Source organism: Lampetra fluviatilis, chromosome 38, assembly GCF_964198595.1.
Source record: "Lampetra fluviatilis chromosome 38, kcLamFluv1.1, whole genome shotgun sequence".
Taxonomy (NCBI): domain Eukaryota; kingdom Metazoa; phylum Chordata; class Hyperoartia; order Petromyzontiformes; family Petromyzontidae; genus Lampetra; species Lampetra fluviatilis.
The window spans coordinates 10,253,292-10,269,201 of record NC_136312.1 but is presented as its reverse complement, the minus strand read 5'-3'; the positions used below and the strand labels follow the sequence as shown (position 1 = coordinate 10,269,201).

The 15,910-nt window shown below is 52.2% G+C and overlaps 1 protein-coding gene across 1 annotated transcript in view; it reads right to left on the bottom strand.

Annotated features, from left to right (window-relative positions):
* Positions 1–761, bottom strand: part of LOC144945693 (collagen alpha-1(XIV) chain-like) — a 31,165-nt gene extending 30,404 nt beyond the window's left edge. Inside the window, exon 1 of the mRNA XM_078874261.1 lies at positions 629–761. Within this exon, the coding sequence (XP_078730387.1) occupies positions 629–725 (97 nt within the window). The 5' untranslated portion in view covers positions 726–761. The remainder of the gene's footprint in view (positions 1–628) is intronic.
* Between the last annotated feature and the right edge of the window lie 15,149 nt (positions 762–15,910).

The following is a 15,910-nucleotide window of genomic DNA, read 5'->3' as shown; positions in this document are numbered from 1 at the left end:
ATTTATGTTTGTTGTCTAATTCTCAGGGAACCTGGCCGACATGCCCCGAATTACAGCTTTCGCCGAGTCCAGCATCAATCGGGGATGGCTGGAGCCCAGCGATGTGCCGCCGAGATTCAGACTCATCCATAAAATCAAGACTACACCGCGCCGAGATACAGAATGTGATGCCACAGGATTTGACTTTGCTCACGTGACCTCACACCGCAACAAAAGTGCCCTCGCATGCCATCACGCGACACAATTGTAATGATTCGTGAACGTAAAAAAATTGCTGAAATTGTCCTTAACATTCTGTTTTTTTCATTCAAAACACATTCTTACTGTTACCATATTATTATGTTTTAAAGCACGCAGGGGTTACCTTTTACAGCCACGTAATGTAATTGCTCTCTCCCCATATGCAGGGGTCGGCAAAGTAAAATAACAAGAAGGGACAATTTTTTGGGGGGGGAAATGCTGTCGTAAGAAGAATAAAAAAAACACAACTCAACATTTCGATCGCCGCGCAACTTGCACGTGGCGAATACGAGACGCCGCTCCTCGATCAACAACGTCGCGAAGGAGTCCCTTCTGCAAAGAGCCGCGGCTTCTGACGACCGCGTGGCAACCGTGTCCGTCCGCTCACCTTGCACCGACGGAACGAGCCCGGCGGCCCGAACGAGCAGCAGGCACAGGCACAGCGCCGCCGGGAGGACTCGGCGTCGTCCCTCTCGTGCAGCCATCGCCTGCCCGGGGATGACGACTCTTCCCCCACCACCACCACCAGCAGCAGCAGCAGCACCACCACCTCCCGCTTGCTTCTGTCACCTCGGACGCCTCGGCACGACGCCCTGCTGCGGGGCAAGAGCCAAGGTCCACTGCCATCGCCGCGCAGAACACGCCGAGGGGAAAGCAGTCGGGCGGTTGCCCCCAGGGGTTTGTGTTTTCTTTGCGGTAACTTAGAACGCTAATTGGATTAATGTTACAGCCCGAATGGTGGCTTTCATCTCCCTTAACTGGATACACCCTCGGTGTTTAACACACGTATGTATGTTGAACTTCTTTCACACCATACGTAGCCAACCGTGCTAATCAGAGGTGTGGGGGAAGGACAACAAACGAGTCAACACAAACGCATCAACACAAACGCGTCAACACAAACGCGTCAACACAAACATCAACACCAACACGTCAACACCATCACATCGTTCCCAACGCTTTACGCCATCCTCTTTTCTGACGATTTTGTCCCAACCCGTGCCTGGTAATTGATTTATTTATTTAGTTTAGCCTCTGATACAACCTTGCATTGACAACTCCACTGCTGTGCTGCAATGCTGCCACATCTAAACGCCCTTTTGTAGAGAGAGAGAGACAATTGGTTAGAGGCAGAGAAGGAATGGAAACTCTTGAACCTGGGCTGGAACAAACTTGCACCTCCGCATTAAACGGTCACCTTGGCTCACCAGTTTTCCGCTACTCACTCAAAAAACTCACTTTTTGATAACCCCTTAATCTCCCCCTCGTAACCGCCACCGTTACTATTTCCCTCTTCATAGTCTCGTCATATCGCGATCACTCATTCCCCGTTCATTCGGTCATTCGTCCGTCATCATTTACTGTCATCAGTTTCGCTTTCGCCGAATTCACGCGTCGCAGAATCGCCACCCATTTGCTTCCTCTCATCCATTTCATTCACCTCCCACCTCCACCAGCACATTCTTATGTTGTGCCGCTGTTAATTCTCCGTCAAGCGCCTTGGTTCAGGCGCTATATAAATTACGTTAAGATAAGAAGGCACAGATGGCCGGTGAGAAATCAAATTCTAGACGATGTTGGCAGCTTCAGAGAACCAGCGACCTCCCACTGCTTACTCGCGTGGAGAGAGAGAGAAGTAGGGTGAGATGGATGGGAGCAGGGTAGTCAGTCCAAGAGCTATCTTGCAGACGGTGAGTGTGATCTGAACACTTTGCCGTTCAAAGACATCTGCAAGTTGCAGGGTAGGTCCCGTTCACCGCTGGATCTCGGAACGGGCGAGTGGCTCAGCGTTAATTTTATTTAGAGAGGCATAGCACCGTTGTATTTAAAGACGTTGTACTCACTGCAGAGAACTGTAGCGACATGACCGCACTCTACGATAGTCGATGCCAAATTGTGCCGTACGATCTCCCACAATGCCTTGTGGGAGCCTCCGTTCTTTTTATTCCAGTTCCGTTCCGATGCCGTATGTGTACGGAAGAAAATCTGATGACGTACACGTACATCATAAGAACGGGAGAAGTGTAAAAGACACGCGAGGGTGGATTATAACTCGGTGTTAAATTCATGAATTGTGGCTGCATTGATAACATTACGCAATACTAGTGCCGTAACGCCAGATTACCAGCACAACGTAAGTACGTACGTTGAACTTCTTTCACACCGTACTTAGCCAACCGCGCTAATCGGAGGGAGGTACGGAGTGCTGAGCGGAGGCGCGATCCGCAACCCCCCCGCCCACGTGCAAAGCGCCATCGTCCCACTCCCCGTCTCTCTGCGAGCACGAACTGCCTCTCGGCGAGCGACTCATCGCCATCGAGTCCAAAGTCGATCGCGAAGTCGCTCAGCAAGCGCGCGTCTCCCGCGCACAGAAACGAAGTTTCGACGCCCAGCTGCTTCCACTTACGGCGGGCCGGGTGCCTCCACCGCATTTCGGTTCGGCCCGGACGCTCCGGCGGCGTTCCAATGACTCGACTTCGTTCCGCTGAGAATCAGCGGCAGCACCTGAGCCGAGCGGGCAGCCCCCCCCCGCTCCCCTTCACTCGGACGGAATGAAATACCAGCGCCCCTGCTTTCGTTTTTGTTTCAAGTCGGGCTCAGGCTGGCAGCGTTGACGATAAATTCACTCGGCGGCCTTGAGATTTGTAGATAACGCAAACCGTGTGCACGGTTGCGTGGATTTTGTAATTTGCTAAAATGTCACAGAATGCGCCCAATTTGCGCCGAGAGACGGGCCGACCGTCTCAAATAGACTCCAGGGAGAGCTAAACGAATGCATTCACACCAGAGTTGATGTTGCACTATTTTAGAATCCACTGATAGGCACAGAGTGATATCCAGCTGGTTCTGGCCATGACATCAGTTCCACGTTGTGTAAAGTTGCGACATGTCTGGGAGGCTCACGCGAGACACGTGGTGAGCTTGGCAGCTCCTTCGTCTGCCAGCCCCTCCCACGACTCGGGTAGCCCCTCCCACGACTCGGGTAGCCCCTCCCACGACTCGGGTAGCCCCTCCCACTACTCAGGTAGCCCCTCCCACGACTCGGGTAGCTCCACCCACTACTCAGGTAGCCCCTCCCACTACTCAGGTAGCCCCTCCCACTGCTCAGGTAGCCCCTCACGACACAGGTAGCCCCTCCCACTACTCCAGTAGCCCCTCCCACTACTCAAGTAGCCCCTCCCACTGCTCAGGTAGCCCCTCCCACTACTCAGGTAGCCCCTCTCACGACATAGGTAGCCCCTCCCACTACTCAGGTAGCCCCTCCCCCTACTCAGGTAGCCCCTCCCCCTACTCAGGTAGCCCCTCCCGCGACATAGGTAGCCCCTCCCACGACACAGGTAGCCCCTCCCACTACTCGGGAAGCCTTCTCACGACTCAGGTAGTCACCTCCAACACTTCAGGTAGCCCCTCCCACTACTCGGGTAGCCCCTCCCCCTACTCAGGTAGCCCCTCCCACTACTCAGGTAGCCCCTCCCACTGCTCAGGTAGCCCCTCCCACTACTCAGCGGTGCTGAGTAGTGGGAGGGGCTGAATCAGCTGGTTCAGCAGTTCCACTGCTGGACTATTTTTTCCGCCTGAGGACGACCGCTTGTGTTGCGATCGAAACGTCGTGATTTATTATTTTTTTCTACCTACGTGACTTTACCGAAAGAACCAAAGAGTATGGATTCCTGCAGTCACGAAAGCTTCAAATCAATCAGCATCACAATTTGCCCGTGACGTGAATGGAGCACGACGCCAACAATATTTAAACAGAAGACAACATCCAGAATTTTCTCAAATGCTTTTAGGACACCGGCATAACCTTTTTGAAACCACCCAGGACCGTCCCGGCCAAAGCAAGACATTTGATAGCTTTAACTTGGTGTGAAGTCAAGTGTGGTGTACCTACAGTATGATTTTATGACTATAGCCACATGAATGTGTAACTTCCACCACTAACTGGGTTTTTAACAGCGAAAAGTGCAGCCCTGTGGTTGCTTTAGCACAGAGAATGCTTTGGCCCCAATTCCTGTGTCAGCTGCATGTGACATTTCGCCTGATATTTTGCTAAAAAAAGGTTTGAATGGTTCCACCAAAAACGACGTGGAAAATTGCCCAAAAAATAAACGTGTTTAGGCCATTTAAAAAAATTTGCCTTGTGTAAAATAATATTTTAAAATATAACCAAGCACAAATAATGGCCATCCTGCAGGGTTATCTTGCCACCACATGTAGCGGCTGGAGAATCTAAACAACTTACACCAAGTCAATCGGACAAAAAAGCACGTTTAGTCTTGAGAGGTCACCGGGCGGCTCAGAGGTCAGAGCGCCGATCAGCTGGCACTGCTGAGATGCTGGGTCCCAATGCAAGTTTTAGCCGCCTGCGATGAGTTGACCGTCTCAGCCCTCTCTCCAATTGCGATACAAAAAAGAGCATATCGCGTTAAACGTCTCTGCACTTAAGTTTGGAGAAATTCCATCTCTTAGAATGAATAAAATACATGCCGTATAGAAATTGATTTGACGATCAGGCGCCAACTGTTACTTTAACAGGGTGTATGGGGAAATTATGTCGCCCAGTGCAGATAAGAGATTCGCTTGTAGGTATCTCAGAACTCCATGGTTTTTTCGATAAAGTCACGTAGTTAAAAATAAAATACAAATCAATGCAAAAACAACTAAATTAAATCACGACGTTTCGGAGGCAACACAAGCTTCCATCTTCAGGTGGAACCGTCACAGCAAAATTAGTTCCACCTGAAGACGGAAGCTTGTGTTGCCTCCGAAACGTCGTGATTTAATTTAGTTGTTCTTCATTTATTTTATTTTTAACTACGTGACTTTACCGAAAAACCCATAGAGTATGAATCCTTGCAGTCACGAAAACTTCAAATCTGGTATCTCAGAACTCCTTCTGGTATATCCGCTTCCGTGTGCCATTCTCTACCATGGGAGGTAGCCCTGCTCGGCAAGAGTTCTGAATGGATTTTCCGCTTCATTAAACGGCACCGTTAACACAATCAGGATGCAATTTGGGTGGTAGTACAAAGTAAGTAAATAAACCAATTTCTCAAAGAAAATCATCCTTCGCGGCATGCGTGCGATCTCGCGCCTTTGCCCTGCGTAGCCTCTGCCGGCCACGTGTTCTCTGTAATAGAAGCAAGATGCCGCGGCATGCGAGCGCGGCGCAGATGAGAGAGAAACGGGGCCAGGGAGGGGAAGGGGATGGAGCAATGAGTATTTGAGGGTGTTTTTTTGTTGTTGTGTCTGTGAACACAGTTCACAATGGGGGTCTGTTGCACGGGAAAAAATTGTGTAAATGTAAAAAAAACTATCGTATTAAAATAAACAAAAACCGACACGATGAACACAAACAAAGTGCCGAACAAGCGAGCATTTTTTGTGTTTCTTCTGATCTAAAAAACTACGAAAAATACAAAAGAGTGCGGTCACATCAAGGGGACTCGCCGCTGCAGAGACCACGCAGCTCGCCGGGAGGACGGCGTGCGGTCATCGCAGCCGTCGCACCGACCGCGGTTCAACCCAACGAGGTCCAGACCTCAACGAGGGCTGCCAACTCCATCGAGAGTCAGGCCCCAACAGGGGCCGCCAACTGCACTGAGAGTCAGGCCCCAACGAACGCTCCAAACTCCACCGAGGGTCAAGCCTCAACGAGGGCTCCCAACTCCACTGAGGTTCAGGCCTCAACGGAGGCTGCCAACTCCACCCAGAGTCAGGCCTCAACGGAGGCTCCCAACTCCACCGAGGGTCAGGCCCCAACGGAGGCTGCCAACTCCACCGAGGGTCAGGCCTCAACGGAGGCTGCCAACTCCACCCAGAGTCAGGCCTCAACGGGGGCTCCCGGAACCACGCGGGAGGAGCACAATGGGTCGACTCCGAGCCACGTGCGTCTGCCCGTCTGATGTTGGGTTTGTTGTTGTGCTTCGTCTGCCTCTGTGGGAAGTGGGTGTGGTTGCTTTGACACCATTGTCGCGGTAGGGAGGGGGGGATTTATTGCTGCAGAATCTTTGCAACAACCCCGGGTCTTTCATTGCATTGTGTTTTTCACTTACGTGCGTTAAATACGCATAAATGAGCGTGGTAGATTTTTGGTTTGTTTTAGAATGCAATCGTAAACAAATCAAATCGGAAATGAGGATTCGCTGGTTGCCGGCCACCGAGAAGAGATGGAGCAATGAAATCAGTTCATGTGCGGGTCCTGGGTGGATTGTTACATCGCAGGATCGTGAGCGGCGGCGACGGCGTCTTATGGAGGAGGCCTCATCCAGCAGTGGATTGACCAGAGCTGACGATGCCCACCGTTTGTGCACTGCACGACGAATCCGGGGGGCCTGTGTTCGATTCCCAGCTGGGGCTCACATCAGTGGCGACATCGGGCTCCATCCTCGTTCCACAACTCTTCACCAGCCGATGTTGAGCAGCGGTGGTTTTGAAGTGTGGTCAACAGGATCGTCAAAATGCAAACAAAAAGAAACAACTCTGAGAATGATAAGTGCATATCATTATCATTATCAGAGTTGTTTCTTTTTGTTTGCATTTTGACTGCTTGTGTTGTGGTTATTGCAAAAATGATCCCTCGTATAAAGGTGTCAGTTTTTGTACCAGTTGAAAGGGTAAAAAGGAGGTCTCATAGTGTAATACGATTTAACTATAATTTTTATTTTACCAGCTAAGGCCCACTGAGCTGTATAGCTCTTTTTCAGAAGTGAACTGGCCTCAAATGATAGCTCAACGAAATGACTTACCATCTCGTGTGAATGTATAGCGGCCAAACACTCAAAAACGCCACGTTGTTGAAGCGAAATTTGGAGGAAAAAACCGAAGGACCCGGAGGAAAATCCACGCGGCCATGGAGAGAGAGTCATGCAAACTCCAAATATTCAGGCTGTCAGGGTCGGTATAGAACTCACGACATCCTGTATACCAAGGGAGGTAGTTAACATCTCGCCATCGTGGCACCCCTAACCCCACGGCGTGAAGGGCACGGGGCCCCTTGTGTGAATGTCCTCTCCTTGCACGACGGTGCCGGCTCTCACACTCGAGCACAATCACCGAGGAATTGTTTCTTTTTTTTGTTGAAGAGGCAAGCTGGCACGGTGGGGCCTTTTTAACCGCGAGAATGCGAAAGGCTTTTTTGTCTGACTTGAACGCTCCCCGATACAGTACGTCTGCCCGTCTTCCTGTCGCTAACGTATGCCTGTCCGTACGCAAGTGTGTGTATGTGTGTGTGTGTCCTTCTGCCTGTAAACCTCTGTGCCTGTCGGCCTGCTCACTTGCGCACCTCTCTACCGGGATAGTCTGCCTCTCGTTCCTCCCTGCCCGCATCCCCGGTCACCTGCCACTCCCCGATTTGTGATTTTAAAAAAAGGTTTACTTCACGACCGATGGAATTTTACCGGAAATCTGGACAGGCTGCAGGTCGCAAAGTGCCCACCCTGGAGTTTATGGGCTGTGGGAGCTTCAGAGAGGAATTCAAAATGACAGGGGGTGCTGCAATCACTCCGACACCGAGGGCGTGTGAGGAGGTTGCAGCCCCACCTCGTGTGAACGAGAGGCAATTAAAGGGGACCTCAGCAGTAGTTCTGCGATATCATGTTCCACGGGCCGCTCTCTAACGTGGGGTGATGTTACACTGCCCTCTGCGCGAGCTACGAATTGGCATTCCTTAGCCCCGTGACGTGACGCCGATAGCCCGAGAGGAATGCGATTGGAAAAGAAAGATCGTTTAGAAGTTTAACAGCGTTTTACAAAACGGGCACACGCGCACGTGTCTGTGTGTGCGTGTGTACGGCATTTCATGCGTGAGCTCGGCGGTTGAGAGAGGTCAGAGGTGACTCGAATCCTGCTCGCTCGCTCGCTTGCCGCCTGGGCTGCGCTCGCGAAAACGACGCCGCCCCGAGTGTCGGCCGCTCGGTCATGCATGGAGCCGCACGAAATCATCCCGGGCGACGCTTGGGCCGCGGGGTCACGGGCGACGCTGGCACGAGCCGGGCATGGAAGGGCCATCAGCGGCAGGAGGAGCAACGATCCGATAAGCAGCCGAGTCGTCGCCCATGCGGTCTCGCTCGCTGCGCAGGTTCGGAAGTTTGTAAGTTCAGAAGTTCACCAATTAGCAAATTGGCGGGTTCCAAGGTTCGCAGGTTCTCGTGTTCGAATCTCCCTGTTTTGCAAATTGCAGCTGTTCGACGCGAACTAGAACCGGGGCTTAACATTTTCTCGCTCGATGTTTTTCCGGAACGCTTATAAGCTTGTTTGTAGTAAGGATCATCGACACAAGGCACTACCACTCCGGTGCAAGGTATGCCTGTCTATACTAATCCTGTATTATTGTACCCGATTCAGCTGAATACTCAGGGCATTCAGGACATCTGGTGAGCCGAAGCACTATTATCACGTGTGTTTTTGCACTCCACACACACACTACCACAGAGACAAAGATCCCGTGTGTAGCCTTAACAGAGTGTTGGGACAAGTGCTGTAAGCGAGCACCTATGAAGGCTGTAACGGCAAATGAGGTGGGTGGGCAACACCACGCCCGACCGCCTTTGTCTCCCTAGTTGTAATGTTTAAACACCGCACAAGGTACTCATTTGAGGCTGAGTCGACCTAGCGGAGGCCCAGGACTGGTTCAGATAATCGTCACCGCTGTTAGACGCGAGCGGCAATCGAACTCGCGTCGCCGGGTTCGTAGCGCAGCGCGGCGCTAACCGCGGCACCACCGCTCCCCAAACACCGCCAAAGACAAACATCCCCGCGTGCAGCCTCCACAGACTGTTGGCGCAAGTTCTGTAAGCGAGCAAACCACCACCAGGCACACCGCTGCGGCATCAGGATGATAAAATAAGGCGAGGTTGGAGGCTGCGTGCCAAAATAAATTTCCGGAACGGTGCCCGCGACTGTTCGGGGTGAAACGAAGCGATGCCTCTTCTTGGTTCTTTCGGTAAAGTCACGTAGAATGGAAGTAATAAAATAATAAAAATAAAACATACTAAAATAATTCTCACGACGTTTCGGCCACAACGCAAGCAGCCGTCCTCAGGTGAAAAACAGGTCTGTTTGTTTACTTATTTTGGTGTTCACCGTTGCCCCCGTCCCATTGCAGCGCTCGGTTACTTCGCTTGGCTGACCTCTTGTGCGTTACCTTCGGGGGATTTAACGACGGTGCTACACACGGTGGAGATGGGGCGAAGGAAATGGATGAGAGGAGGCAATGGGTGGCGAGTCTGCGACGCGTGAACTCGGCGAAAGCGAAATTGATGACAGTAAATGACGACGAATGGATTGAATGAATGGGGAATGAGTGACCGCCATATCATGAGAATCTGAAGCGGGAAGAGGAATGAATGGTGGTGGTTACGAGGGGGAGATTAAAGGGGTCGTGGGGTTAGTGAGGGACAGTAAGTGAGTTTTCAGTGTGGAACATGACAACTAGCGAGCGAATGTGACCGCTTAGTGTGGAGGGAAGTTTGCTCCAGTGAAGGGGGTCCCAGGAGAGAGAAAGAGCGAACGCGTGGATTGAGCTCAAGGAGGGAGGAGGCCGTGTGCTCGGTGGCAGATGACGGGGAGCTCTGCATGCAGATATGAGCTACCCGTCGGAGGCCGTCGGACTGCGAGAAGGGCTGCGTGCAGAACGAGAGAGAGCGAGAGAGAGAGCGAGAGGTGGGGGTTTACATAAAGCAAAGTTATTATTTAAAAAAAAATTACGAAATGATGAACGAAGCAAAGTGCCAACTACACCGAGCATCTTCTTGTTTCCACTGATCGTAAACAATGAGGAGGAGCAGAGAGAGAGGGCAAAGACTGAGAACGTAGAGGACGACGAGGCGACACGTAGAGAGAGGCAAGCGTGGCGAGAAGCGGTGGAGGCGATTCCAGGAGGGGATTTGTAGACCCCAAGGGGGAGTGAACTTCTCTTGATCAAGCTCCAAGCAAGCGACGCTACGCACCGCACCGCATCACAGCCTCGTTTCACTTGCGCCGACGTTGCTACCTCAACACACAACGGACTCTTGGCAAGATAAGAAAGAGTCGCAGAGTGATTGACGATGAACAATCGGGATGGAGCGGCGGTTCAATTGGTAACGCGCCTCTCCACCTGACGATCTGAGTTCGATTCACGGTCACGATTATTCGAACCGCTCCTGGGTGCTTCCAGCCTCCTCCTCCCCCGCCCCCCCCCCCTACCTTCACCAAGAGGCAGTAAACCAAAGTGGTGAAGTATGGTCAAACAATGCCCAATGACCGACACGGCATGTGGAGGAGGCCTTCATCCAACGACGGATATGCTAACTTCGTCATTATTATTTTATCCAAATATTCATCGCCCTTTCTGTCAAGTCTGCAGTGCCATTGTGGTAATTATGTGGCTGACAGGCAAATTGCGTGCAATAACATTGGCGTTGTGGGTTTAACCTGGGCAGGTAAACTGCTGTTTCTACTCGTACTACTTTCGCGAATTATCTTAAATTCGCAACATCATCCAAACCTGTCAATCAATACGGTTTGCCCGTATTCTTGTACAGGGAAATTCAGTTTTCAGGTCCATAAGACGTACGTACAGCCGTCTCAATACGGGCAAATAAAAAGCAAGCAACAGCATCAGCATGCAAGATCTCAGACAGTAGCATGATACGTCGCATCATTGACACCAATCATTCAAATTAATTCATACAACTGTTTTTGTTTCGTAACATATTTTTTTATCTATTTGTTTGTGTTTCTCCCTTGTGATGGGACTTTGTAGGATGAACGTTGAGATGTATAATGGTACGGGGTGACCAATTGGCCTGTAATAAAGTAGGATACTGATAAGGGGTTGGCAGGTATGCATGAACATCACAATCATCATTATTGCTGCCATTATATTCTTTAACATTTATATTGGCGCCGGTCACAATTTTCATACCATGTTAATCCTAAGTATCAAAGAGCAAATGCTGTGTATCGTATTAAATCCGGTGTGGTAAGCTCTGGTTTCTTTATAATCGGGGGTGCGTGTTTCTATCTGCAATTGACACTTGGTTGAGAAACACCGCCTAAGCATAAAATATTGTGCAAAGAAGCAGAGGGATATATATATGCATGCTTGCAAGGACTGCACATCTTGTGACAAAGAGCAGCAAAGCTCATCGGATTCCTCCAGCCGAAGCCAAGATTCTGATGCTGAATTCCACCGAGAGCCATAGAAGAGGAACGCGTGGGTTGTAGAAGACGCGCGGGTCAATGCCGTCAACAAAACTCCGGATTCTGCATCCAGCAAAGTGTGCGGGATTGGGCAGCACACGTGGCTAGGCAGGGGGGTGGGTTGCTGATTTCATGCAGGATAGGCAGGAGAAAGCGAGTGGCTGAGTTAGCCTCCAAGGGACGGAACGCTCCCTGGCGCTCCATCTCCCCACGTCCAACGGGGGAGATGGAGCGAGGAGGTCAGTTTGTGTGCAGGCTCGTAGAGAGATTGCGGGCGGTGGCTTGGGGAGGCATTCATCCAGCAGTGGACCAGCCATGGCCGATGATGCTGCTGCAGATGATGATGATGCTGCTGATGATGATGATGCTGCTGATGATGATGCTGCTACTGCTGATGATGCTGCTGCTGATGATGATGCTGCTACTGCTGATGATGCTGCTGCTGATGATGATGACAGCAAGACGGAGCTTCACAACTCACGCGTCTTCCTTTCGCAAACAACGGAAGAAACACTTCACTCGCTGCCAACAACCGCACGAACCCAACGACGAATTCTCTCCCGCGTGGCGATGATTACGCAGCACGCGCCGGTAACGTAAACGCACACAAAAAAAACCTCCACACACAAAGCAAGAGGCTAAACTGAAAGGGGCTGCGGACAAGTTCTGTTGCAAACTCTCTAGGGGGGGGGCACGGGGGGGGGGGCGCTCACCATGCGAAGGGACAACAGCTAGGGACGAAGCTGGCAGGAGGAGGAGGAGGATGAAGAGGAGGAGGCGGTCGAGTTGATCTCGCAGTCCGCGCGGTGCCGAGCGAGCGGCGCTCCTCCCGCTCCCCTCTCGTTGCTGTTTGCCGAGTTGGAGTCGCGGCTTCCGAAGGGAACAACCCCAGAAATGTTGAAAGCGCCCGGGGCTGCTGCTGCTGCACCTCCCCCCACCGCGAGCGAGAGACGGAGTCGGCGCACCCCGCACGCCCTCGGCGGAGCCCGCAAGGCGCGGCCGCGGTTCCAATAACAGAGCGCTCAGCTCACTAAATCCGTCGCCTCCGCCGCTGCCGCCGCCGCTGCTTCTGCTTCTCCTTCTACCCGCGGGGCCTCTCTCGCTCTGCCGAGCCCGCCCGGTTCCACGTTTCCCGTTGCTGCCCCAATTAGGGCGCGCGCAGGTCCGCAAGTGACCTGGACCCCCCCGCCGCACCCCACGCCCCCAACCGCCCCCCTCCTCCCTCCAGCGGCAAGCGCAGTCGTGCTGGGATTGCTGCTCCACATGCGGCCAATACGGAGACGCTCCAACCCCCCCCCCACCACCACCTAGACCCGGCGGCTTCCAACCGACGGGAGAATCTAGTCTCGCACTCACTCCACCAGGCACGCACATTCACCCACTCACTCACCAACCCACTCACTCGCTCAGCAACCCACTCACTCACTCACCAACCCACTCACTCGCTCAGCAACCCACTCACTCACTCATCAACCCACTCACTCGCTCAGCAACCCACTCACTCGCCAACCCACTCACTCGCTCAGCAACCCACTCACTCACCAACCCACTCATTCACTCACCAACCCACTCACTCACTCATTCACCAACCCACTCACTCACTCACCAACACACTCACCAACCCACTCACTCACCAACCCACTCACTCACCAACCCACTCACTCACCAACCCACTCACTCACTAACCAACCCACTCACTCATTCACCAACCCACTCGCTTACTCACCAACCCACTCACTCACCAACACACTCACCAACCCACTCACCGCACGCACGCACATTCACCAACCCACTCACCCGCATGTACACCCGTTCAACCAACCCACCCACGCACTCGCACGCACACTCGGAATCACCGCTGCATCCCCGGAAGGAGCTGAGAGGCGGGATCTGGCATACCGGGGTGATGGGAGTGCTTTTGAAGTTGGCTGGCTGGCTTGCCCGTGTACGCGTGTGTGCATGCGCGTGTGTGGGGAGCGATAGAACTCGCTAGCAAGCACTTGCCCCGACAGTCTGTTACAGGCGGGGTTTATCGTTTTGACATTTCTAGCAGTAAAATCATCTTAATAGTCTAAACGCATGTTTTGTGAATGTGGAGGGGAAAACCGGGAGGACCCCGAGACAAATCCACGCGACCACGGGGAGAGAGACACGCACACTCCAAATACACAACAGGCATCTTCAGGCTCGGGATCGAACCCACGACCTCCTGTATACCAGGCGAGGTAGTTAACATCTCCTTGCCACTGTGCTGGTGATGATGAGAGAGAGACACGCAAACTCCAAATACAGAACAGGCATCTTCAGGGTCGGGATCAACCCCACGACTTCCTGTATACCAGGCGAGGTAGTTAACATCTCCTTGCCACCGTGCTGCTGATGATGAGAGAGAGAGACGCGCAAACTCCAAATACACAACAGGCATCTTTCAGGTTCGAGATCGAACCCACGAACCTCCCGCATACCAGGCGAGATATGTGGCGCCTGCTGTGTGTTTATAGTAGGAGGAGGATGAGGAAGGGGGTGGGTTGCGATCTGCCGCTGCCCTCCAATAAAGAAACCCGAACCTGCCTTGCCCATTCCATTCACGATCTCGTCGCTGGTGCCACACGGGAGCTCAGCCCGCGAGATTTGGCGATGCATCGGGGATGCGTCCATTGATCACGGAGTGTGACTCTGTTATAGCCTGGACGTGCACGCGTGAATGGCGGTTGTAGCCAGTTTGAGAGAACGATCATTTAATAGATTGCCGGTGTGTGCGCAGACGTTTGCCTCGAACTGACATCATTTCCAGTCCCTATCGACACTTGTGCCATTAGACAGGCATCACGTGACGGTGTGTGGATGAAGGTGACTTGTTGCAAATGCGATTCAATTGGAGAGATTATCTGTGTGCGCGCGTGTGTGTTTCACTTGCAAACTGAGCATGTTTGAAAACACAACGATTCAATCTTGATTTGAAGCTTTCGTGACTGCAGGAATCCATATTCTCTGGTTCTTTCGGTAAAGTCACGGAATGTTTATAGAAAAAATGATAGAATAAAAAAACCCATCTACTTTGGCTCAAATTTTCTATGCGAGGGAGACTCTAATAGTTAAATTGTCCCAGCGACAATTGTATCGCAGATGGAAGAGTTACAACACATCAAAGACAAAGATCCCCCGTGTAGCTTTAACGGACTGTTGGGGCAAGGGCTGTTAGCGAGCACCTATGAAGGTCGTCACGGCACCTCAGGGGGTGGGTTGCCAGCACCACGCCTGACCACCTTTGTCTCCCCAGTGGCGATGTTTACACATTGCACCAGGTGCTCATTTGAGGCTGAGTCGACATAGGGGAGGCCCAGGACCGGTTCAAATAATCGTAACCAGTGTTTGCCGTGAGCGGGAATCGAACCCGGGTCGCCAGGTTCATAGCGCAGCTTAGAGCTAACCGCTACACTACCGCTATACAGCCACACACACACACAGACACACACAGACATACACAGACACACACAGACATACACAGACATACACAGACACATACGCACACAGCGCTGGGATCCATTCAAAGAATGGCACGTAACATCCAGGAAGGGACATTGCAATTTTTTTTTTATTAAAGACTGTATTTGCCACTTGGAACAGAACAAGAAAATATCTCGATTTGCTTTAAGATCAAATGTTCCTATGAATAGCAAGTACAGTCACGCTGCTTTGGACGCTCATCAAATAAATATCTGTCCGGCGAGTGCGTGCGCGCGTACGCTCATTATACAATGTCGGGACTTGCGTTCCGAAGTTTCACCGCAACACATGGACCACGTCTGGGATGTGGCCACCTCGATCGTGCTGTGACTTGGCTGCTCGACCTCACAGAAGCTCCCCATTCCCCCTGTAAAGGTCTCCTTCGACTCGGAAAGTTTTCTCGATGCCAACGGGGGAACCGATCTCTCTTGCACCCACCCTCTCCCCCCACGACGGCTCGTGCTGTGCAGGGAAAACGGAGGCACTTCGCCCTTCGGTTTAACGCGTTGGCTTTCGCGACCCAAATGTTGTCCCTAATTTACGATGGGGTTTTTACTCTCCGACACGCCGGCGCGTCGCTGTACCGCTGACCAATTGGCGTGTTCTGTTTACGTGACACACCTCACTTATTTGGCCGTGTCGGGTGGCGGCGGGTTTAACGACACATTGATATATTTTACGCCATCTATTTTTTTTGCGGGGAGCCTCGACCGTGTCCTTGTCGCCGTCCGTAAGCGCGCGTCTCGTCGCGTTGGCACGGGACGGGTCCGACGTTTTTCTCCCGCGTGGCTGGTAGCGTCTTTCGTGGGACACACGGACACATTCCCGACAAGAAAAGTGCGAAGCCTCACGTGGTGGCCGTGCCATGCGGGCGTCATCCCCAAGGCGACGTCGCCGTTCGCTCAACAACAACAAGAACAAACCGAAGCCCAGCAGCGTGAAGACTGAATCAGAATCTTTGTTGAGACTTGCGGGA